The following is a 26,091-nucleotide window of genomic DNA, read 5'->3' as shown; positions in this document are numbered from 1 at the left end:
ACCATATTACAATTTTAATGTGAAACATTTTCCCACAATTCTATTTTATCTTATGACAATCCTCTATGATCATTTGTTATCACATTCCACATTCAATGTTTGTTAGAAAAGGTATACCATGCTCATATTCATTTGACCTACCCATTACATATCATATGCTCAACATCATTATCATCTATAACACATTTGTTCATCCCATCACCAACAATATATGAAAAAAAAGATAAAAATTAAAACAAAGCAAAACTATACAGCTATGGCACATCGGAACCTTCAACCTCAACCATCACTTTGTTGTTCCAAGTGTATATATTACTTTTTTTCTCTTGTTTTTACGTGTAGCGCTCACAAGTTTGGATTATTATATATCGTTTGTTGTAAATGTATTTGTATTTTTGTTTTTTACTTTCTTTGAATTTAAAATTTGTAACAAAATGTTTTATTTATCAAACGATCACTATTATTAGCTCACGAACTCCTCACAATTCAATATTATGTATTACACAAACACTAGCCTTGCCTTCTAATTCTACTTCAAAATAAACTTCATCAGCTTGAGTACGTAGTCGTAATGTGTTTGTCTCGTTATCAGTTAAAGAGATACTTACTTCCTACGTTACGTATGTATACATATTGTAAATTTCATTTTACTTTTTAACTATGGCTAACGAAAAAATATACAAAAGTTTTAGCCATTTTTAAAGGATTTTCTTAAATCACTTAATACGCATATTACAATAAGTACTTACATACTTAGAAACATACCTACTATTTTATCATTCTATTATAGTCTAAATAAACAAAAAATAAGAAACAGAAATTAAAGAAAGTTGATCAAAAAACTTCCGTTTATTTATAGCAATATAGAAAAGACTATAGTAGTTAAATTTGTTTTGCACTCGTTTTGCGAGTGACGTCGACGGCTGTGTTAATTTATACAATTATTTATCTATCTACTACTTACTATTATACAAAAATAATCATACCTACATCATATTAAACAAAAAAGAAAGAATATAAAAATATCTACTATTATTATTACTATTAGCATGTAGCGTTTCATTTATTCTCATAATTGGCATGGTAAACAAAATCAAGGATTGTTTAAATTTCATAGAGTACAATTTTAATTTTATGTTTTTTTAACTCAAAATCAATTGATTTGATTGGAGGTGTGGAAATTGTTATTGTTAAACAAAAAGAAAATAATTATTTTGTTGAATTATTACTACTATGTACTACTTTTTAATATGTAATATGTATTTTAAATTTAACAAAAACGCCCCTCTAATGCTTCAATGTCTTTTTCGCATGTCTTCTCTCTCCACTTTTGAACTGATTTGGACATTAAAACACCTTATAGAAGCTCTTGTTGCAATGGGCTATAATAGGCAGGAAATCGAAGCTTCATTATCACAAGTTCGTTATGATGATGTGTTTGCAACGTATTTATTGCTGGGAAGAAAAAGTACTGATGTAAGTAGCAAATACTCTCTTCTCTCTGTGTAAATCAATTGAAGATGATGAAGATTATAATTTAATAATGATTGTTGATGATGATGTTGATGATGATTTAATTATAGCCTGAAAGTGATGGTTCTCGATCTGGCTCTTCACTTTCTTTGCGCAATATATCTGGTAATGATGGGACAGCTATATCTGCAAATGCTTCTGTGCAAAGCCCAACACACCGTGGTGTCCATAGAAGCATTTCTGCTTCTAGTACAAAACCAAGTAGAAGGGCATCTTCAGGGGCTGATACACTACGTACGTTATATATTTATTTTATGTATTTATTATTATTATAATTTATGTATTTTGCAATTTGTTGTTGGTGTTTTTATTCTGTCTCTTTATGTAATGAGAAATTTTTGTATTCAATTTTGTTTTTTGTTCTATTTTGTTAAAGGTGTTGCTCCTGGTAATACAGCTGGTCAAGTTGCTACCACAGGAACAGCTGGTACCGTTCCGTCCAGCACTAATTATGCAATTGCTGGTACTGGATCATCTGCAGAAAGATCTTCAATGTAAGTTCAAAACTTTTATTTTATTTTTATTTTGAAAATAATTTAAAATAAAATAATTTGGAAATAAATTTAATGCAGTTTCGGAAAATAAGATTTTTTTGTGAAATTTTCGAAAATTCGAAATCTCTCAATCTTGAGTATTCATTAATCTATAATTTTAATTCTATATTAAATTTTTGAATTTGAAAAATTTCCTAAATTTTTAAGTATTTTCAATGTAGATTTAGAATATAAGCTTTTTATGTTAATTTCGAAAATTCTAACTTATGTTCGAAACCATTTAAAAGCTGATAAATTAATCAGCCAACCATAAGAATTCATAAAAACATAATTTTAATAAAGTTCGAAAATTCGAACATATCTTCGAAAATATTTTAAAGCTGTAAAAATTAACTCTCAAACATGAGGATTCATAAAAACATAATTTTAGTGTAATTTAGGAACTAATTTCTTAAAATTTTCAACTTTGAACTTAAAAATTCTCTTGAAAATAAATTTTAAATTTTTTTATCAACTTTACAGAAGTAGCAACTTTAAGCGCCAAAACACCATAGATTCAGCTACAATCAAAGAAAATACAGCACGTCTTTCGGCTCAAAATCAGAGGCCGGCATCTGCCACACATAAATTATTAGCAACAGCAGATACTTGTAAGTTTTATAGTTTAATTTATACTTATAAATATATGTAAATAATTATTTATTTTTCAAATAACTCACAGCTATTAGTAGTCCCAAACCCCGTTCTACGCCCAAATACGATCCACCAAACAGTAATCGTCCTTCGGCTACTGTTAGCATGATGCCACGACGCTCAACAACACTATACGAGAAGACTTCTTCAACCGAGAAAACAAATGCAATTTCAACAGATTCAAAGTATGTATACGTGTCTAAATGTTTTTTCGCTTCATTTCCAACTCCTATAACTTTCCCCATCCTCAACATTCTTCTTCTTATTATTCTTCTTTGTCATTTTAAGTATCAAAGTACATACTTAAAACAAAAGAAAAATTCGCTATCAATCACACATTTCATTCATCAAATTCACTACACTTTTCATCTAAATGTTTAAAAAAACATTTACAAAAACAAAAAATTAAGCAACAAAATAACAAATTTCGTAAATCTATTCATTTATGTAACAAACTCTTTCATTTTTCGTACTCACTCGTACTAATTTTAAATAAAAAACCTATTTGTAAATTGGTGGATTAAAGCATTAAAACAACTTGATCAACATCAACTCCATAAAGTTACTTGTTGCTCTTGAGTCAGTTTTAATAAACATGCATACACGTATAATTATTATGGCTTTTTATTAGCAATAAATCAATTGAAAAAAATCAATTCAAATAAAAAAAAAAAAAAAAAACAAATTATTATTTTTAGGCCTTTTGCTCTTTTTAATCTCACATTAAAAACCATCAACTTTGACAGCACTAATTATTTTGATATTTCATTTTTATCTTGTTATTTTTTTTATTTTTATCATTAAATCAATTGTAAAACTTCTTTTGCAAACAAAAAATTACATATACTTCTAAATCTTCAAAATGGTTCTACAATTCAAAAAATGCCCTCAAAAATAATACACATCTCGGTGAGTATACAAAAAATAATCTAAGAAAATTCAATACTAGTTAATCATAAAAACAAAACTGATAAACAAAAGAGTTAACTACAACTAAAACTAAATTAATTACCAATTGCTTATATGAAATTAAAACAAAACAAAAAGGGCTATAGTTTTTTTAATTTTCTTTATTTTTGTTGTAAAAAATGGAGTTAATAGGAGTTAATATAGGTTTTATACATAGTGAAGGGTGTTCAGTAGCAAATTTTCTTTTAACTTTTAACAGATACGTTAGACAATTAAGAAGAAAGTAGGAAAGATGTCAGAGGATAATTTTTGGGTTGGTGATGATCAAGTATCACTCACTAACTTTGTGAAACTTTAAATTTAACTTGTTTCATGTGTTTTCTTTTTTCGTTTGTTTTTTTTTATTTATTTTGTAAATATTTTTATTATTTTCACCTTTTTCACAAGATTTAGTTTTGTGTGTGTTTTTTTTTTATTGTTTATTTTTTTATTATTTTTTGTAAATTGTCGTCTGTTCAACTGCCACACATATGTATGTACATATTTCGTAGTAGTCGTAGTCTATTTTTTTTAAAGAAAATGTGTCGTACATATTTACATTTTAATTTTAATCTCTATAAATATATATAAACGTATAACATGTTCCTAATTTATTGATTTTGATTTCATTTTTGTTTCTTTTTTTCTTTCTATTTAATAATTTTCTTTTTGCATGATGACACCAACCACAAAAAAAAAATATAAATAAATCGCGTTCACCAAACAACAACAAATTCATCATCAAAAAATAATAATATTAAACTAAATGAATAATAATCAATTGCTTTGGTCGCTGCTCGCATGATTTATTCTAAAAATATTGAAATGAATTCTATTTATTGTATTTTTTTCACCTGATTGTTTTTGGAATATGATTGTGTATATTAAACAAACAAAAAAACCAAAAAATCTAAATAAAAAATAACCCGCAAAATGCCACTACTATAAAATGCCTTAATAAACCAAACAAAAATTATGAATGAATGAATATGAACCCATAGCGTGTTCAACGATCTTAGAGTGACATCGGCTGTTAAATCTGGCAGACATTTTCCCAGGAATGTTCCATCACGTTCAACCTTTCATTCGGGTGAGTTTTGCTTTAAAAAACAAATCGTTACAATTCATAATTTGATTGTTCAAAAAAAAAGTTTTGAGTTTTTTTTTTTTAAATTACAATTAAGATAATTTTAATTTGAAGATTTTAAAACAGGTTATAATTAACAATAATAATAATAATGACGTATTAGAATAATGAAATAATATTATTTTATCTAACGTTGTATATGACATAAATTTTTGAATTGATTTGATAACAGGCGTGTTAAAAATGTAACTTAAAAATAAACCAAAAACTAAAAAAAAGCTAAAGAATCTAATTTACATATGTATGTAAGAAGTTCTCTTGTTGTTCTGTTGTATACCGTACCGTAACGTTCTGTTCTGTACTTTATGGGAAGAATGCACTTTTTTTTGCTAGATTGTATTGTGTATTCATCAACTACATGTATATTTCTGTATCCACTACTACCACTAACTATTCTTACTACTTACTACCCTACTACAACTGTATCTACCTATCTATACTATAAAAAAAATATCTTTGTATTCCTTTTCTTCATACCTACATATTATTTTCATATTTATTTAACTCGATATATTTATTATTAAACTACAAAATACACAAAAATCTTTTTTGCTCTAACCTGTTTCTTTCTTTCTGGTTGGTTATGCGATGATAATTGATATAAATATAATAATAAATAAATTGCTGCAAACGAACAATCAAATTAAATTAAGCTATCGCAAACAATTTCTCCTCTCTCTCTCTCTACCTCATATCATTTCAAATCATTTTCTTTCTTTATATTCATATACTACATACTATGTCGTACATTTACATATTTTGTTTGTTTATTATAGTTTGTTTGTGGAGATCATACATATATTATAAGTAATAATATTAATTTTATTGATTTTTTCTCGTTAAATTTAAGTTATTAACTTGTTTTAATATAAACATATTATGTATTTTTAATAATTTAATATTTCGTTTTAGTTTTTTTTTTAGTTTTGCTTGTTCATCATGTTTATTTTTTAATTTGTTTAACCTCTTTCTAACAGGGGGTTGGTTGAATAGCAATGACTAATTAAGAAATTATCACTGCTAGTAAATAAGGCGTAGAATAGTTTTCTTTTCAAATGCCAAAGTAAACATTCTTTCTTATTTTGTACAATAAATAACATTTATTTTTTGACACATAAAAAATTTTCTTGGAGGGTGTTCAATATCGTTGCTTATTATCTAATGAAATCGATTAATAAATGCTTGTGCGAGTTCAATTAAATATTGCAAACTGCAGCAAACAAATTAAGGTTTTTACAATATCAACTATAAATCAACTAAATTTCAGTCATATTTATAACATATTTATATGCAACGGAAACTACTACATGATTTGTTTATCAAATGTTTGTTTTTAAAGGGCTTATCTTATTTATTTTGTTAAAAAGATAATTGTGTGTAGAATATAACTTTTATTTCACATGTCTGAAGAAAAGATTAGTGGTATTCATTCTTTACGACCAAAAACTACGCTTCACGCTTCCTAGCCTAAAAACTCGTTGGCATATTTGCTACTCTTGGAAATATGCCACTTTTGCTTAAATCAATTAGCTCCAATATAATAAACTCAGCTATCTGCTTCAGCTGTAAAAGTTTTTGAAGTTTGGTTTTTGACTTTTTGTAAAATCTGCAATTTTATATTTGTAGGAGTGAAGTTGCGAGAAGTTTGCAATAATAACGAGTAGCTGCAGTTGAAGTTTAGAACAGAGAGCAACATTAGTTTAAAAGAAGACGCCGCGAGCTTAAGACGTACGACGGAGCCCGTATTCATTTTTTTATTACAATAATTTTATTTGAACTCAATTTTTCCATAAACTAAACTATTTAATATTATAACTGTATTTTATAACATACATATGTATATTTGAAATAAAAATTTATAAAATACCATAAATTTGGGGACTCAACACGGATTGTTTGTCGTGAGTGTTTAAATCCGGGAAAAATAAGCAAACGAACGAACAGAAAATTTACGAACCAAACGCGTACGCGTCGAGGAAAGTTAGGAAAAAAGAAAAAAGGAGAACATTTGTAACGGTCGAACTGAACGAGATGAATATGTACGCATTGGGCGATTTTGTTACCATAAGGAAAAACTTGTCAACGGCTAAACGTGCTGTTGTTGTAGCCTTACACAAACTAGTATTTGAGAATGAGGGTGATCGTCAGAATAGAGAGAGGTTGAGAGAATTCGTTGGTTTTGACTTCACCGAAGAAGACGAAAAGTTTCTAGAGAAAACAAAATACGTTAAGCAGAATTTGAGTACCGCTGATTTGGTGTCGATTTGCAACATTTTGTCTTTGGACTACGACGTCGACGACTTGTTTTTGCACATATTTATCAACATGCGAAAAGGAAATTTATTAAATTCGAACGACGTAGATGAGAGAGACGATGGTGAAGATGAAATAAGTAATGAAGCTAATGTTGACGACGACGACGACGACGGCGAGCATACAATGGTAAACATGCGCAACGACGTGGACGATAATGCTGAAAGCGACGATGCTGTTGTTGTTGAAGATGAAAGGAAAATGTCAAAGCAGACGAAAAATTTTAATGACGGCGGCAGTGTTGGTGATAAAAATAACGAATTATTAGAAACAAAACCATGCATGAGAAAATACGTTAATGAGAACAAAAGTAACGAGAAGGAACAGAATAAGACGTATGCAGTGGAACAGTATAACATGTCATCTTTTAATACGCCAAGATTTTCGATTAATTTTCGTGATATTGAAGATTCAATAAGACCACTTGATGGAAGTGGCACTATTCCCATTGATGGTTGGATAAATGATTTTGAGGAAACTTCGGCTGTAATGTATTGGGATGAATTTCAGAAATATATTTTTGCTAAAAAATCCCTTAGGGGATTGGCTAAATTATTTATTGCCAGTGAAAGAGGCATAACAACGTGGATTAAGTTGAAGCAAGCATTAATTGATGAATATAAAACTACAGCCAACAGTGCCCAGCTACATAAAATGTTAACTGAACGGAAAATGAACAAGGATGAGACTATTCACGAATATTTTTTGAAGATGAAGGAAATGGCTTCGCGCGGAAACATAGAGGAAAGTGCTTTGATACAGTACGTTATTGATGGCATAAAAGATTTGACAATTAATAAGACCATATTATACGGTGCATGCAATTTGAAGGAGTTTAAGGAGAAACTTAAATGTTATGAGACGATGCAGGAAAGATCTTCTAAAAAAGTTGATACTAGAACAACTAACAACAATAAAACTTCTGCTAAAAATGAGAAGGCTATACTTTGCTACAACTGTGGTGAAAAGGGCCATACATCAAGAAATTGCAAGGATAAAGAGAAAGGTATAAAGTGCTTCAGCTGTAACAAATTTGGCCACATATCGAGAGAATGTCCAGTTAGAGTAGACAAGGCAAATGTCAGGCAATTGGCTGTTGAAAATATTATGATGGTGAATGTTAAACTATCGGATAGAATGTGGATGGCTTTATTTGATACTGGCAGCAAATTTAATGTTGTAACTGAGAAAGTGTACAATTCTTTGAATAAACCTGAACTTTTTAAATCAGATTTTTATCTGATTGGTTTTGGTAATACTACGAACGATAGGAAAATTAAACCAATTGGAAATTTTAAAACCAAGGTTGAAGTCTATGGTGAGGAGTATGTTTTGACTTTCCATGTAGTTCCATTTGCCTGTATTGATGTCGAAATTATATTAGGAAACGAATTTTGTTCATTTGCTGAAATTGGAATTTCACCTGATGGCCTGAAGATAAAGAAGATTAAGGACGAAATAGCTGAAGAGGTGCATAGTATCATGGTGATGGATGTCTGTGCTGATGATAATGTAAATACTCTTAATATTGGTGAGACCAGTAGTGAAAATGCTAAGCGCGAGGTAATCGAAATGATACATAACTATAAGCCAGGCAAATGCAAGACAACTAACATTGAAATGCGTATAATTCTGAAGGACGAGAAACCAATTTTTTGTAATCCCAGACGACTACCAATAAGGGAAAGATACATTGTTGACAGCCAGATTGAACAGTGGCTGGACGAGGGAATTATTGAACCTTCAGAATCGGAATTTTGCAGTCCAATAGTTTTGACCAAGAAAAAAGATTCTACTCCAAGACTGTGTATTGATTTTAGAAGAATTAATAAAGTTATCGTCAAGGACCGTTATCCTCTACCCCTTATTGAAGACCAACTTGATCGCTTGCAGAATGCATATATTTTTAGTACAATTGACCTACGAAACGGCTTCTTTCATGTTCCTGTAAACGAAGAAAGCCGAAAGTACACATCGTTTGTTACGCATAATGGTCAATATCAGTTTAAAAAGGTTCCATTTGGTCTATCGAACTCTCCGGGTGTGTTCCAGCGCCACGTCAATGCCATATTTCGCGATTTGACTCGTGAGGGGATAGCTTTACCATACATCGATGACATCATCATTCCTGCAAAAGACGAAGAAGAAGCACTACTCAATTTAAAACGTGTATTAGATATCAGCAAAGATTACGGCTTGGATATTAATATTAAAAAATGCAACTTTTTGATGAAGAAAATTCAATTTCTTGGTCATGTTATTGAAAATCAACATGTATCGCCATCAGTTGAAAAGACAATCGCAATGGTCAATTATCCAGCACCTATGAATGTTAAACAGTTGGAAAGATTTCTTGGCCTAGCCGGCTATTTTAGGAAATTTATTCCTAATTTCTCGATTATAGCCAAACCACTTACCGATCTTAAAAAGCAGAATGCTAAGTTTGTATTTGGACACGAACAGATGACATCGTTTAATACTTTAAAGAATGTGTTGAGTAATGGTCCAGTACTGAGTATATTTAATCAAAATTATGAGACTGAGGTGCATACTGACGCATCCATCGACGGATATGGCGCAGTACTGCTACAAAAATCTCCAGATGACAACCTTTTACATCCAGTATACTATATGAGCAAAAAGACAACCGAACAGGAAAGGAAATATACGAGTTACGAGTTGGAGGTGTTAGCGGTCATAGAGGCATTGAAGAAATTTAGAGTGTATCTGATTGGTTTGAAGTTCAGATTGGTGACTGACTGTAATGCTTTCACTAAAACGTTGGACAAAAAGGATTTGTGTACAAGGGTTGCTAGATGGATACTATTCTTACAAGAATACGATTATATCGTGGAACATCGGCCAGGCTCTCAAATGCGGCATGTAGACGCCTTAAGCCGACACCCAATCATGATCATTGCAGAAGATAGTTTGATTTCGAAGATTATACGTTTGCAAAATCAGGACGAGGATCTTAAAATCATCAGGGAGATACTAAAGAACAAGCCATCATATAATGAGTATTTTTTGAAAGGAGATGTCTTATATAAAATGTCGGATGATTACGAATTACTGGTGATTCCAAAAGGTATGTACGCCGAAATTATAAAAACAGCACATGAAAAAGGCCACTTTTCCATCAAGAAAACAAAAGAGCTGATATACAAGGAATATTTCATACCGAAATTGGAAGAAAAGATCCAAAAACTCATCTCTAATTGCATCCCGTGCATCATAAATAACAGAAAACGGGGAAGACAAGAAGGAGAATTACATCCACTAAGCAAAGAGGCAATACCGTTACACACATACCACATTGACTACCTTGGCCCACTCGAATCCACGAATAAGATGTACAATCACATTTTTGCTGTAATTGATTCTTTCACGAAATTTTGTTGGTTGTATCCAACAAAAACTACATCAGCGAAGGATGCAATTTCCCGACTGCAGTCACAGAATGTCATTTTTGGTAACCCACTTCATATCATTTCTGATCGTGGTTCGGCCTTTACTAGCGAAGACTTCAAAACTTATTGCGCAGAGGAAAAGATAAACCACATTCTTATTACAACTGGTCTTCCTCGTGCGAATGGACAAGTCGAAAGACTAAATAGTGTGATCATCTCTGTCTTGTCCAAACTAAGCATTGATGACCCCTCCAAGTGGTATAAATTCGTTGGAAGAGTGCAGCAAATCATTAATTCGACTTATCATAGGAGCGTTGACACCACACCGTTTGAGATGCTTATTGGAACCAAAATGAAAACTAAAGATGACATCCAACTCAAAGAACTAGTAGAGAAGGAACTAGTAGCCGACTACGATGAACAAAGAAACGAGATAAGACGAGCAGCTAAACAACAATTACTTGAGGTTCAAGCCGAAAACAAACGATATTATGATATCCGACGTAAGCCGCCCAGACAATATAATGTAAATGATTCTGTCGCTATTAAAAGGACTCAGCTAGGAGGAGGTCTTAAACTTAGGCCAAAATACCTGGGTCCATACCAAATTGTTAAGGTTAAGCAGAATGATACGTATGATGTAGTCAAATCCAGTGAATGTGAAGGCCCCAAACGTACTACAACATGCGCAGAATTTATGAAGCCATGGCCAGATGAAATTGAGGATGAGCCTGATGAGTAAGCCCGCAGGATGGCCGAGATGTAGGAGTGAAGTTGCGAGAAGTTTGCAATAATAACGAGTAGCTGCAGTTGAAGTTTAGAACAGAGAGCAACATTAGTTTAAAAGAAGACGCCGCGAGCTTAAGACGTACGACGGAGCCCGTATTCATTTTTTTATTACAATAATTTTATTTGAACTCAATTTTTCCATAAACTAAACTATTTAATATTATAACTGTATTTTATAACATACATATGTATATTTGAAATAAAAATTTATAAAATACCATATATTATAATAAGATTTCTCTTGATTTTATTTCAATTAATCGAGGTTGTCATAGAATCCAATCATATTTTTATTAGAAGCCAAATTTTTTACATTTTACAATTTCGAACTTCAAAATTTGGAAAAATTTTGGAACATTTTCATGAATTTGGAACTATTTTTAATGTAGTTTCAGAATATTAACGCTGTTAAAATAGTCTCAAAGTCATGAGGATTCGTTAAAATATGATTTAAGTTTTAATTAAGAGCCAATTTCTTATATTTTACAATTTCAAACTTAAAAATTTTGAAAATAATTTTTAAATTTTCATAAATTTTAAAGTATTTTCAATGTAGTATCAGAATATAGGCTTTTTATGAAATGTTCGAAAATTCGAACTTATGTTTGAATGGTCTCTGAGTTATAAGGATTCATAAAAATATGATATTAGGATAACAAATTTCAAAATACGAACTTCAAAATTTTAAAAATTACTATAAATGTTTCATGACTTTTAAAGTAATTTCATGAAAATTCATAAAAATATAATATCATTTCTTTTATTTTCCAATTCCGAACTTAAAAATTTTGAAATAAATTTAAAAAAGTTCATAATATTAGGTAGTTTTATCGAAGTTATGCTATAGACTAGACTATAGACTAGATTATAGACTAGACTATAGACTAGACTATAGACTAGACTATAGATTAGGCTATAGACTATAGACTAGACTATAGGCTAGACTATAGACTAGACTATAGTCTAGACTATAGATTAGACCATAGATTAGAATATAGACTAGACTATAGACTATAGACTAGACTATAGACTAGACTATAGACTAGACTATAGACTAGACTATAGACTAGACTATAGACTAGACTATAGACTAGACTATAGACTAGACTATAGACTAGACTATAGACTAGACTATAGACTAGACTATAGACTAGACTATAGACTAGACTATAGACTAGACTATAGACTAGACTATAGACTAGACTATAGACTAGACTATAGACTAGACTATAGACTAGACTATAGACTAGACTATAGACTAGACTATAGACTAGACTATAGACTAGACTATAGACTAGACTATAGACTAGACTATAGACTAGACTATAGACTAGACTATAGACTAGACTATAGACTAGACTATAGACTAGACTATAGACTAGACTATAGACTAGACTATAGACTAGACTATAGACTAGACTATAGACTAGACTATAGACTAGACTATAGACATAGACTATAGACATAGACAACTATAGACCTAGACTATAGACTAGACATATAGACGAGAGACTACTAAGACTAGACTATAGACTAGACTATAGACTAGACTATAGACTAGACTATAGACTGAACATATTAGAATTAGCTAACGATAGACTAGAATATAGACTAGACTATAGACCTAGACCTATAGACTTAGAATATAGTCTAGACTATAGACTTAGAATATAGACTTAGACTATAGACTAGACTATAGACTAGACTATAAGTACTAGACTAATAGAACTTAGACCTATAGACCTAGACTATAGACTAGACTATACCTAGACTATAGACTGACATAGACTAGACTATAGACGAGACTATAGAACTTAGACTAGAGACTAGACTTATAGACTAGACTATAGACTAGACTATAGACTATACTATAGACTAGACTATAGACTAGACTACTAGACTAGACTAGACTATAGACTAGACTATAGACTAGACTATAGACTAGACTATAGACTGGACTAAAGACTATACTATAGACTGGACTATAGACTAAAATTTAAAATTTGATCATAATTCTACTTAGACTCCACGCAAATGATCTCTGAATAGGATTGTTAAATGCACCATATATGATACAATTTAAAAATAATTTGTCTTAAACGTTTAGGAATCAAACTATAAACTATTGTACAAAACGAGCCACATTTGGTCTAGTCCCCAAGATACCTTACAATTAACTAGACCTTGGGAACAATTAAGTAATTAGCTCTAATAATAAAAATGTGATCCAAATAGTTGTATTATTACTTAAATATACTTTAATGGAATTATTCTGAATTGTTAAGATTTGTAAATACAATACACAATTAAATGATGCATTTTTTAGAATTTCTTTGTAATACATTTTAGCGTTTGAACCTAGTCTGTGCTATATATAGTATATGTAAGCTTAATTATTAATGTTATCAGTCGATATAGTAAAATGTATTCTGTACTTTATATATATTGTCCTTCGAACATAAGATAAGTTAAACAACAACAAAATTACACAAGTGTTTTGTCATAGGCTGTTATATTATTAGTAGATAAGGTTTCTCGTTTTATGATATTGTATAAGTTGCTTTTTTGTGCAAATCAAATTGATTTTATCATCATATTAATTATTTTATATATTTATTGATTTTGTTTTCGTTTTTGTTTCTTTTTCTCCTATTTTTTTTTTGTTCAATTGAACTCCGTAGGTCAAACTAGGCCACGTAATAACACTGCTTTGGAGTACTCAGCCACAGGTGGTGTGCCCGGGGAATCTCCCCATCCAGGTCGCATGAGTTTCTTCTCAAAACTCTCCTCGCGGTTCAGTAAGCGGTAAGTGAAATTGCATTAGCTTTTAATTTAAGTGATAGAGGTAGAGAATGTCTTTAAAATAATAAAAAAAAAAAGAAAATAAAACTTCAAACTTAACATATACATATGTACTACATACGTTTATAAAATATGATTGATATATGTATTTGTTTTGTTGTGTCAAGTGTAGTAGTAGTACTTGTAAAATATTCTAAGTATACAACACTCCTCTACATTTATTTATAAATATTTATTAAATTAAAATTATTCATTAAAAGAAAAACAAAAAAATCTATTAAAATATATTAAACTAAACATGAACCTGTTAATAAATTAGTTGCTAAGCTTTTTCTCCTAATTTTAAAACATTTTCAACATGTAAAACAACATTTTTTTATTGCAATCATCATAAAGGAATTTAAAATAAATGAAATGTTTATGTTTTGTTCATTATTATTATTTTTTTAATTTGATTTGACTTTGTGTAACCATTAACAAACATTTGTTTATTTATTTATTTATTTACTTACTTAATTATTAATTTTGTGTTAACCATTTGATTTGTTTAATCCTTGCTTTCCCTAACCCCACCTGTTAATCCTTTATTTAACTTTAAATATGGCTCAATGGATTTTACTATAACAAGCACCCCATTTTTAATTTAGATTCCAAAAACTCAAACATTAAGCAAGATATGAATAAAAAACAAACAAACACTCTTCCTCCTCTAAAAGTGATGGATTGATTGCATAAAAAGAAAAGTAATAAAATAATATTAAACTCATAATAAAATAAAATAAAAAGAAATAGAAGATATTTGTATTTTGGATCGCATGTGCCACATTTTAACTATACAATACAAATAAATGATAAAAATAGAATGAATGAAAGTAATTGCATCACTGAGAAGACCAAAGGAAACGCAGTTCTAGTTAAGAACTATAATACTACTAATAACAATATATATAAAAAATTAATTTATATAAGATCGAATTAAATTGAATCGTATCGAATAAAAAAGGCAACAATTAGCAGAAAAACAAATCCCTACAAAACTGTATGAATAACAAAATATATGATGATATAAATGATTAAATTTCAAAAATAAAAATACAATTATTAATTATATATCTACTACTACTACTATTACTTCTACTACTACTGTTATTGTATATTAAATAGACATAACTATTTATATGTGAGCATAAAATGGATGCTCTCGAAATTGTCCACAGGATAAATGAAATAAAAAACATCATAATCATCATGATATCATCATCTGGAGAGCCTGTTAGTTTATAGAATATTATTGTAAACTTTTTTAATTTGTAAATCAAAACTAAACTATACACAAAACACAGTTGTACATACAAATACACAAACACATTTACACACATGCATATTTTGTTAAATATTTTGCCAAAATTAAAAATATTAATGAAATTGAAAAATTATTTAAAAACAAATTCAGTTTTAATTAAAAAAAAAAAAAAAAATTGTTTGCAAAACCTGTTAAATATATATTTGTTTGGATTTCTCTTCCATAGTTTTTATTAAAAACTTATATTTTGTGTAAAAATCTTGTCCAGATGTTTGTTTGACATAATTGATTTTGTAAAACAATCAATAGTAAACTTTTTCTCAAATATTTTCAAATCTAATTGTAAAAAATTTTTCTTGTTCCCCTTTTGGCCAAATAATTTTCAAAAATTATTATAATTTTAATTAGATTTCAGCAAAATTAATAAGTTTATAATTGTAAGTTTGTATTTAGTGTAATATTAATTTAAATTTATTCTTATTATTATTATGTATTAGTATTATTTAAAATATGTTTGTAAAGATATTGATTACCACCCCCTTTAAACGATTGTTGCTTCAAACACTTTTTCACTTTAACAACAATATGAAAAAAAAAAATAAAATGTTCTATTTTGAATAAACTACAAATGATAAACACTTTATTAATGTAATTTAAACAACAACAATAACTGTTTCCTATTAGTTTTTTTCCTCCTCTCAACATAATAACCATCATAATTCTAATGCAAAATAATGTATGTATTGAAAATTCCTATTTATTATAAAACCTAAATGTAAATTTTAAAGTTCATCATCTACTATTATTCATAACATATTTTAATAAACTGTAGTTGTAAAAATAAAATGGTCACATGCGTCAAAAAAACTGAAATTTCAATTAAACAAAAAAAGTAACAACAATATAACCAAGAGCTTAATATATATTTTCTGAAAACAAAACAAAACAAAAAAAACTCTAAATGAAAATCAACTGACTCTAGTTTTGTCTCTCACATTGGATAGTGTTAGTTGTTAGTGGTATAGTTTGGTTAGTTAATTGACAAAGGAATAAAGTGTAAGTTTTTTTTAGTAAAAATGCGTATTTTATAAATGTATCTCGTATATAGTATGTTTAACAAAATGATCATTTAATTGCTAAATAGACAATTAAGTGATCTGTTGGAGGAAACAAAAACAAAGAAACACTCAACATTTTATTTGAAAGGAATGAAGGATTTTAAGAACACAACAAATGCAGCAATAGGTCATTCAATTAAAAATACATACATTCAGCAACGACTATTTACAATAAAGTCTGTTAACTATAGTTAACACTTTTTTAAGTTAATGGGGCAAGAGATTGGTTTAACAAAACAAACATTTCTTTTAAAATAAATATCTTAACTTAATTTCAAAAATTGCTTTTTGAAAATGTTGTTTGTAAAAGTAGTTAGTGAGTATGATGTATGTAATTTAATTATAGCCATTTGCTGCAATTGTAACTAGAAAGAGCTAATCTTTGTGTAGGCGTACAAATGTTGTATTTGTTCTTTTATATTTTCATTTCTTTTTGGTATTATTTTGTAATGCTTTTATTATTTTATATGGTGTTTTTCTTTTTCATTTTTTTTAACTTTAAAATACGACAGACTATTTTTACTTTTCTTCTTACTACTTTTTTTATTATTCATTCTTTTAATATGTTTCTCTCTATTAATTTCCTTCTAAATCTTTTGTTGTCGTCGTCGTATAAAATCGTAAACGTATTCTTTCATTTTTATTGCGAAAAAAAATCTTTTTTTTTTTTGTTTAAATATTCTCACATATATATTATTTCTCTTATAATGTGAATAATTTGTTTTTATAATTACTTTTTTCTTTAATTTTAGGCCAAACCAGTAAATAAATACTAATGCTATAAAATAAATTGTAATTGTTAACTGAATGAACTGATTGAATTAACGTGATTAAAATGAGAGAAGAATGGTGAGGGCGATACATTGTGAATGAGGGAGAGAGAGAGAAAAAGAGAGACAAAACACAAACAAGCAGCTTACAACATTGAAAGAAACAAAAAAAACAATATCCTCCATTTTGTTTTAACTTAAATTTAATGATAATGATGTAAATTCTCTATTGACTAAACAACAACAAAAATGAAAGAAAAAAACAACAAGAACAACAAATTTAAATAAGAAATCACCATTGTTTTTACTGTTAGTTTAGTTTAGTTTAGTTCTCCTTCCTAATAATTGTTTTGCTCTGTTTTTCATTTATAAGTTAAAATGAACTGTGTAAAAAAAAAATCACAACATTTAAGATTTAAAAGAAACGGAATTGTAACTTATACCATAAGACAACCAAAACAACAAACAAACCTTCTAAAAACTTAAATTAACTAATGTTTTGTGTCACTTGTCACGTTATTCCTGCACTAGTATTTCACTGCTCATATCTAATTGTGACAACATTGTTTTAAGCCTTAAAATTATTTAATTGAAATAATTTCAAACCAACAAAAAAGTAAAAGAAAAAAGAATAATAATAACTACTACTAAAAATAATAATAATAAACAAACAGTGTGACCATTTTATTTCTACGTTAAAACAAACTATTGTATTACAATTTAAGCATGTAGAAACTAAAAAAATCAACATTATCAATAATAACTTCAATTTTAGCTTTTTCTTTTTTATTTTTCGGTATTAAATTTACAGAAAAAAGCGTAACAAAAATTTGATTCATACTATTTATGTACTATTATTATTATTATCATTTATTGAAGAAAATTTTGAGAAGAAAAAACACAAAAGGTTAACATTCTTAAGAAAAAAGAATAGCAACTTTTTGTGTTTTTTTGTAAACTTTAGTTTTTTCTTTTTTTTTTTTTTTAACCGTTAACATTGTATTATGCTTTGGGTAGTAATTAATTAGTTTATATGTAATTTAACTTTAATAATTCCTAACTTTTATATTATTTGGCTATTTTATTATTATTTTTATATATACATATATTATTTAAAAAAATCTTCCGTTATTATAACTATAAATTCGATAAAAAAGAGAAAATAAAACTTAAAAATAATAAAACATGCCAACAATTGTTGTTAATTGTTTGACTATGTTTTTAATAATACATAATAATAATAATAATGATAATAATGTTGCACATAAAAAAGTAAATAATAATATACTATACATACATACAAACCTACATACATACATAAATACATAAATAAACAATATATAAATAGATTTATACCATTATCATTATAATTATTTAATAATAGTTATAATTTAACTACTCTTAAACTTTCCTTTAATCCTATTTAGTTTATAATTTATATTTTAAAAAATCTATATAGACAAATTTACACCAACATCCCTAAAATTGTTAAACAAGAAAACGAAAACAAAAAAAGCCACTTTATTTAAATAGTATTTGAAAAATATGTCGTAGATGAAAAAAATGAAACCAACAACCACAACAACTACAACAAAAAGAAATAATAATAATGATTAAAGAAGTTTATTATATTAATTGTTAATACAATTGTTTTTTTTCTTACTTTCTTTTAACTTATTACCACAAATACTACTACATATTAGTTTCAAAATTAACAAACGACAGCTTAACAAGTTTTATACGATTTATACCCAGAAATCAAACTCAAACTGTCACATTCATACCAATTTATCTCTGCATAAATGCCATTTTTTAAAATAGATCTCCTACTCAACTTATTTGCACCTAAAAAACACACAACAACACGAAAAATACTGAAATTTAAAAAAAAAAACTAAACACATTTTTATGAATACGAAATGAACTAATAATAAAAAATATATGAATAAATTGTGTGTTTTGGCATTGAAAAACTTTGTAAAATGGAGTTATGATCATTTTATTTTCTTTCTACTACAGCTGTGTTTCACGCGTCTTTTGTTGTCTCAGAGTTTTGTTACAAATCTCAATTAAAATGTAATTTTATTGTAGGTTCTATATACATAAAAATATTAATAAATAATTATAACAATAAAGTAAATAAAAGAAAACAAAAACAAAGAAAACAAATATGCGTATAAAAACAAAATGATAAAAGAAAATAAGTATAATTATGATGATGGTAATAATGATAATAAAAACAAAACAAAAAACAAATACAAAATAAATACAACACATAATTTTTATTCACAAATAATTTCTCTTTAAATTTGGTTAAAGGCAGTAGAAATTTTTAAAGTATATAAAATTAAAATCATTAAAAGAATACTATTTTTACATTATCCATATTTGCCAGATGTTTTTAAAGTATATGTATATCAGGCATGGAAAATTGAAATTTTGAAAGAGTAATAATAACTTATAATAAAAATAGTACTTTTTAGATTTCAGAATACTAAATTAATTTTCTATTAGACTAGACTTTAGACTATACTAAAGGCAATAAACTAGACTAAATACTAGACTATAGGCAAGACTACAGACTAGACTATAGACTATACTATAGGCTATACTATAGACTAGACTATAGGCTATACTATAGACTAGACTATAGGCTATACTATAGCCTAGACTATGAGCTAGACTATAAACTAGACTATAGAAAAGAATATAGACTAGATTATAGACTATATTATAGACTAAACTATAGACCAAACTATAGACTAGATCTTGGACTAGACCTATAGGGTAGACTATAGACTGACTACTAAGTGGACTACATATTAAAAGTTAGAAAATGTACATATAACAAGACTCTTAAATAATTTAAACCTAAAAATTATAGTAAAATCAAGGCAAAATATAATCTGTTAATCAAATCCGCCAAATATCTTTGCATTCAAAACAATAAAACAACGTATGAGTATTTTTATTTATAAACAATATTACGTATACGCTGCCATTACATTTGTCATAATAGGGAAATACATACATACATGATTATCTAAGCGAGCACAGTTTATTAATAACTTATAACTGTGCTAAACAAAGTATTTTAACTAACAAGCGGCTTAATTAATTTATTAACTCGTGTTGAGATAAAATTATAATTATAATTCCATTAAAACAAAAACTGCTTTTATTAATTTTATAAAAAAAACCACTAATCTGCGCATTTAAACCACTAATTGAAATGACATTAACATTAAAGTAATGTACATAAAACAATAAATAGAAAAACATACTAAACAAACCGATTGTACATAATTCCACTTATGAAATTATATAAAACTTAGAGTGGTGTGATAAGAAAATGTGATACAATTAAAAAAAAAAAATACAGTGAAAAAATCTGTTGAACGTGTAAAAAATCACTACATTTGTTTTAAGCACCTACATAAATACCTATAAAGTTACTAAGTTTTTTCTTTTTCTATAATGACACCAACAAACAATTTGCAAAAAGAATACAACCTCATATATGTATATTATTGCTTATTTTGAATTTATTTTACACAATTTATAGCAGCAATTCGAATACCGAAGAATCGGCTAAGCCCAGAGTACTGCGTTTTACCTGGTCGATGAAAACTACGTCGCCCTTAATGCCCGATCAAATAATGCAAAAGATAAGAGAGGTGCTAGATCAAAACAACTGTGACTACGAACAACGTGAAAGGTAATTATAATTGTAACAATGATTTGTTTCGGAAAATATTTAATTTTTAATGAAGTAGAAGTTGTTACATAGATTAGGACAAAAATATGTAGATTAGTTGTAAATTATAAAAATGCTTTAAATATCCAATAGTTTTTTGAAAGTGAAATTAAAATATCGAAATGTTTTTAATTCTGTAGTTAGAAAACAAGATAAGCCAAAAACTAAAAACAATCCACTAACAATAAGTGTAAATTTCACATTATAAAGTGGAAACTCAGGGACTACATTGAATTCGAATTTGACTTTGGAAATTCTCCATTACATTAGGTTTTTGAGATATGTATATTATTCTTATATCAATAGACTTTCTTAAATAAAATCCTATTTTTAGTCTTCGTATGTACGGATTTAACTTGTCTAACCATTCAAACATTTCCCAGCTAATTTTTAACATAACAAAGAAATTTGTCAATTCAATTTTGTGTATTTGTATTGTATTTTGTTTATTTTTTCATTTTCTGTTTGAAGGTTTGTTTTATGGTGTGTTCATGGCGATCCTAATACTGACTCGTTAGTACAGTGGGAAATAGAAGTTTGTAAGCTACCACGTCTGTCACTAAATGGAGTTCGTTTTAAACGCATTTCTGGTAATTGTTCATTATAATACAAATTAACAATTTACAGAAATAACATATAATTTTTATGTTTTTTTTATGTCTTTCCTTTCAATCATCTTTAGGCACTAGCATAGGTTTCAAAAATATTGCGTCACGTATTGCGTTTGATCTACGTCTGTGATTTTGTCAGGAGAAGGGGAGTCTAAGCAAAAGTAACGAGTCAACTTTTTGAAAGAGACCCCTTACCATCTTAATTCAAACTACTACTACTATCCTTTTTCTCTCATCAAATCACTATAATATCCCTAGATACAACCACATATATACAATCATACATACACTTACACTTCTACTATATTTTTCTCTTTTTTTAATTTCTCATTTAATTAACACAATAGTGCATGCACAATTTACATACATATGAACATCCATACACACACACACACATAAATAATTACTATATACATATTAGAATGTCCTATAGGAATTTTTCTTCAAGAAAACCTAAACGGAACGTATATGTTGAGCTGAATAAGGAAAATAAAACAAACGACGCATTCAAATATTCCTAATATCGAAATCATTCGATATTGGGACTCTGAAGACTTTTTACACAAAAATTTTACATACTCAGTTGATTAATACGTATTGTTTAATAGTTGAACTTTCATCCATAAGAAAAAGTTTTCCAAATAAGAATTTGATCGAATTACAGAGTAAAACCCCGACAGGATAAAACTCTTAAGGCATTCTAAATATATACACATACACCCACACATACATATAAATATTAAGAATGAAAGAAATATTTAAATAACAAAATTAATTTGTTAAAATACATATATGTACCATACATATACATCTCGTATGTATAGTAATGTGTAAAACAAACAGATTTTCTAAGAACAAAAAAATAATATATACATTATAGTAGTATAAAGTTATAAATGCACAATGGAGAAAACAACAAATATTATTAAAGAAACAACAACAACAAAAGAACTAAAATAAAATACAAAATTTAGCGGAATTCACTTAAGCTCATGTACATCATTCTCGCGCACATTTTATTTGAAATAAATGAATACATACTATCTATGTAGTATGTATGTCCGCTAATTCCAACAGACATATTACGATATTGGGGTGTTGAATATGAGTTTATATGAAACCTCTTTATTATTTTAATTGAATTGAGTAATTATTAAATTGATATATACTTATAATATATACATATGTATATGTATAATGTACGTTGCATTAAATGCATTCTTCATATATATATCACATTTTTATTTGTTCTGTAATTAAAAGAAAAGAAATAAATTAAAAAAAAAAAAAAACATTAGATTCGTATTCGGAGGTTCGCTGTTTGAGCGGCTTTCAATAAATGACAAATAAATTACTTGACCAGAGCCGACAGACCCGCTGATCTTATTTAATTTAAAAGTAATTTTAATCATTAAGAAAGGTCTAACCGTAATAGGATTATAAGTTTGTGTATTATTTATTTATTTTTTGTTTATTTATTTTTTAATGTTGTTTCGTGAAGCTAAGTTGAAACTTTCGTAAAATATAATTTTCTCACTGTTTATTATTATTTTTACGTTTAACGTTCGAATATTTTTCTCAGTGTAGCACAAAATTAAAATAAAGAGTGTCCTAATTAAAAAATCAACGTTTTTAGTAAAACGGCTTAAAATGTTTTCAAATATTTTTTAAACTTTTAATAAATATATAAAAATAAAACCGAATATACATATATATAGCAGTTGCTATTGCTTTTTAAATTAAATATAAGTAAGTTTGAGATTTGATGTTTATAACAAACAATCTTAGGAATGGAAACAGCACAAATTTTTGAAAAGAATTTCAAGGATTTCAACAATATTTTATAGTATTCAGTTTATATCTCCAGACTTAAGGACACTCTTAAAGTAGATTATCAATATATGTCTGTAGATCAAATCTGCCCTCGAAAAAAGTTTATTTGAAGGATCTAAGAAAATTATTAGAAATACGATTTCAAATTAAAATATGTACATGTTTGGCAATTAAAATACATTTCTTTAGAATTTTCCAATAATACTGAATTATATTCTGCATTAAAATTATTTTGGATGAGCTTCACTTATTATTATTATTTTTTTTCTATCTATAAAATATAAATATTACCAGAAAATGCATTAAAATTCGTTGTATAGAGTTTTAAAAGTTTTCAAAATATTAATTTGATGCTGAATATAATCACTAAAGAAGTTTAAAGAATTAGAAACTTATATCCTATATACATTTAGATATCTGCTTATGATTTTCTAACAAATATTAGTAGTAGTATTTTATATAACGAAACAAACACATTCAACATTATAAACTTACATAAATACATAGATTCAAAATATATCCATACATAAAATAAAGATTTTGTAAAATAAAGTAAATAGTTGAAACATTAAACACATATACAGTATACATATTTATAAAAAAAAGATATAAAAGACCCCCATTCTTACTACATCTTCTTTAATAATAATTAAAAAAAAAAAAACAAATGAATAAATAAATGTAATCTATTACCATTGGCCAAATGTGTTTTTTATTTTTGAATACCGATTTTATTTAAATGGTAAGTTATAATTTGGAAAGAATTTAGTCTAATATGAATAACATTCCGATCAGTAGAGCTTGTAACAGATTCTACAATTCAGAAATTTTAATTAATGTTGGACATAGGACCCATACCCCAACAAAATTTCAAATTTATTTTTTTGTTTGCTTCAATCTCGAAAACTACTGACCGAATCCGGCTGGAAACTCACCTTTCTGGTGAATTCCCATGCTGAATCCGAAAATGGACTCAGAATGGCCCTAGGTCCATTGTTTCATCAAAATTCCCGAAATTTTTTTATTTTGAACAAATTGTTCTATTATTTCGGGATCTTAAGGCCGAGGGAAACTGAAACTTGTCTTTCATAGACTAAAATCTATGCTGAAACCGAAAATGGTTTCAGAATTGAGCTAGGTCCAATATTTCATAAAAATTTCAGCTCAAAATTTTTGAACCAAATATCCCACGAAATTTCTTTTCACATCAAGATTATTCTAATATGTGAGGTTCTTGTCTTGGCTAGCAAATTTTTTTCAATAGTCATGACAAGAACCCCCAAATGTAGAGGAAATTTTGGAAAATTTTGTAGTAAAATCGGTCCGAAACTCGGTTCGGAAATTTTGATGAAATATTGGTCTCAGGTCCACTATCAGTTAATTTTCGGATTCAGCCTAAGTACTAACCTTAAATGTTAAATTTTTGCAGCTCTAGGCCTCAAGACCCCCATACAACACCACAAATTGTTTAAAATAAAAAATTTTCGGGAATTTTGATGAAATATTGGTCCCACGTCCATTCTGAGTCGATTTTTGGATTCAGCATGGGATTTTACCAGAAAGGTGAGTTTGCAGCCAGATTCAGCCAGTAGTTTCCGAGTTTGAAGCAAAAATAAAAAAAATCATAAATTTTGATGAATGTTGGACCTAGGACCCACACCCCAACAAAATTTCAAATTTATTTTTTGTTTGCTTTAATCTCGAAAACTACTGGCCGAATCCGGTTGGAAACTCATTTTATTTTATTCCCATGCTGAATCCGAAAATGGACTCAGAATGGACGTGTGACCAATATTTCATCAAAATTCCCGAAAATTTGTTATTTTAAACAATTTGTGGTGTTGTATGGGGGTCTTGAGGCCTAGAGCTGCAAAAATTTAACATTTAAGGTTAGTACTTAGGCTGAATCCGAAAATTAACTGATAGTGAAAATGAGACCAATATTTCATCAAAATTTCCGAACCGTATTTCGGACCGATTTTACTACAACATTTTATGTTATCTCAAAATTTTCCAAAATTTAAAAAATTTTGAACCAAATATCCCACAAAATTTAATTTCACATCAAGATTTTTCTAATATGTATATGAGATTCATGTCTCGGCTAGCAAATTTTTTCAATAGTCAAGACAAGAACACCCAAATGTAGAGGAAATGGGTGTTCACCTGAAACGAAACCTGTAAAAACACATACAAATTCATTCATTACATACAAATTCTTATCTTAAATATATCGGACCTGCCGATTTGTGACTTTTAGCCCATAACTACTTCAAATAAGTTTTATATAAGAATAAATAACACTACCGATTGTGCTAATATTTATAATTTTGTAATTAAAATATATAGAATCATTATTTTGCAATCCGGTTCAATATATGGTAAATAAAAAAAAATAATAATATATTTATTTACATACAAGCTGCCAACGAAAGAAATATCTTTTACAACTTTTGTGGCCAAATTTCTCACCGCTATATCATGGCATATTTAACAACCCTGCGCTATTTCAAAACTCAAAAGTTGACAACACTAATAATAATATAAAAAACAATTTTTTTTCGAGTTAT

General features: G+C 27.9%; 1 protein-coding gene across 40 annotated transcripts in view; it reads left to right on the top strand.

The window, feature by feature from the left end:
• The window catches only part of LOC119600595 (serine/threonine-protein kinase MARK2), a 38,797-nt gene extending 15,972 nt beyond the window's left edge, over positions 1 to 22,825 (top strand). For 6 of the 40 annotated variants that reach the window (XM_037950936.1, XM_037950939.1, XM_037950937.1 and 3 more), the window contains 10 exons: positions 1,364 to 1,476; positions 1,584 to 1,767; positions 1,910 to 2,027; positions 2,550 to 2,677; positions 2,749 to 2,905; positions 4,670 to 4,758; positions 14,009 to 14,132; positions 20,886 to 21,038; positions 21,549 to 21,667; positions 21,760 to 22,825. In XM_037950936.1, coding sequence (XP_037806864.1) covers positions 1,364 to 1,476; positions 1,584 to 1,767; positions 1,910 to 2,027; positions 2,550 to 2,677; positions 2,749 to 2,905; positions 4,670 to 4,758; positions 14,009 to 14,132; positions 20,886 to 21,038; positions 21,549 to 21,667; positions 21,760 to 21,818 — 1,244 coding nt within the window. In that variant the 3' untranslated portion in view covers positions 21,819 to 22,825. Of the gene's footprint in view, positions 1 to 1,363; positions 1,477 to 1,583; positions 1,768 to 1,909; positions 2,028 to 2,549; positions 2,678 to 2,748; positions 2,906 to 4,669; positions 4,759 to 5,680; positions 6,381 to 6,441; positions 11,960 to 14,008; positions 14,133 to 14,776; positions 14,909 to 17,302; positions 18,071 to 20,885; positions 21,039 to 21,548; positions 21,668 to 21,759 lie in introns of those variants that run through there. The other 34 variants (XM_037950952.1, XM_037950949.1, XM_037950951.1 and 31 more) reach the window with 23 other exon arrangements.
• The last annotated feature ends 3,266 nt before the right edge of the window (positions 22,826 to 26,091 follow it).

The sequence above is a fragment of the Lucilia sericata genome, unplaced genomic scaffold (assembly GCF_015586225.1).
Source record: "Lucilia sericata isolate MDLA Ls3-8-SP2 unplaced genomic scaffold, ASM1558622v1 Contig000118F_arrow, whole genome shotgun sequence".
NCBI classification, from domain to species: Eukaryota; Metazoa; Arthropoda; class Insecta; order Diptera; family Calliphoridae; genus Lucilia; species Lucilia sericata.
This window is presented reverse-complemented; position numbering and strand designations above follow the sequence as displayed.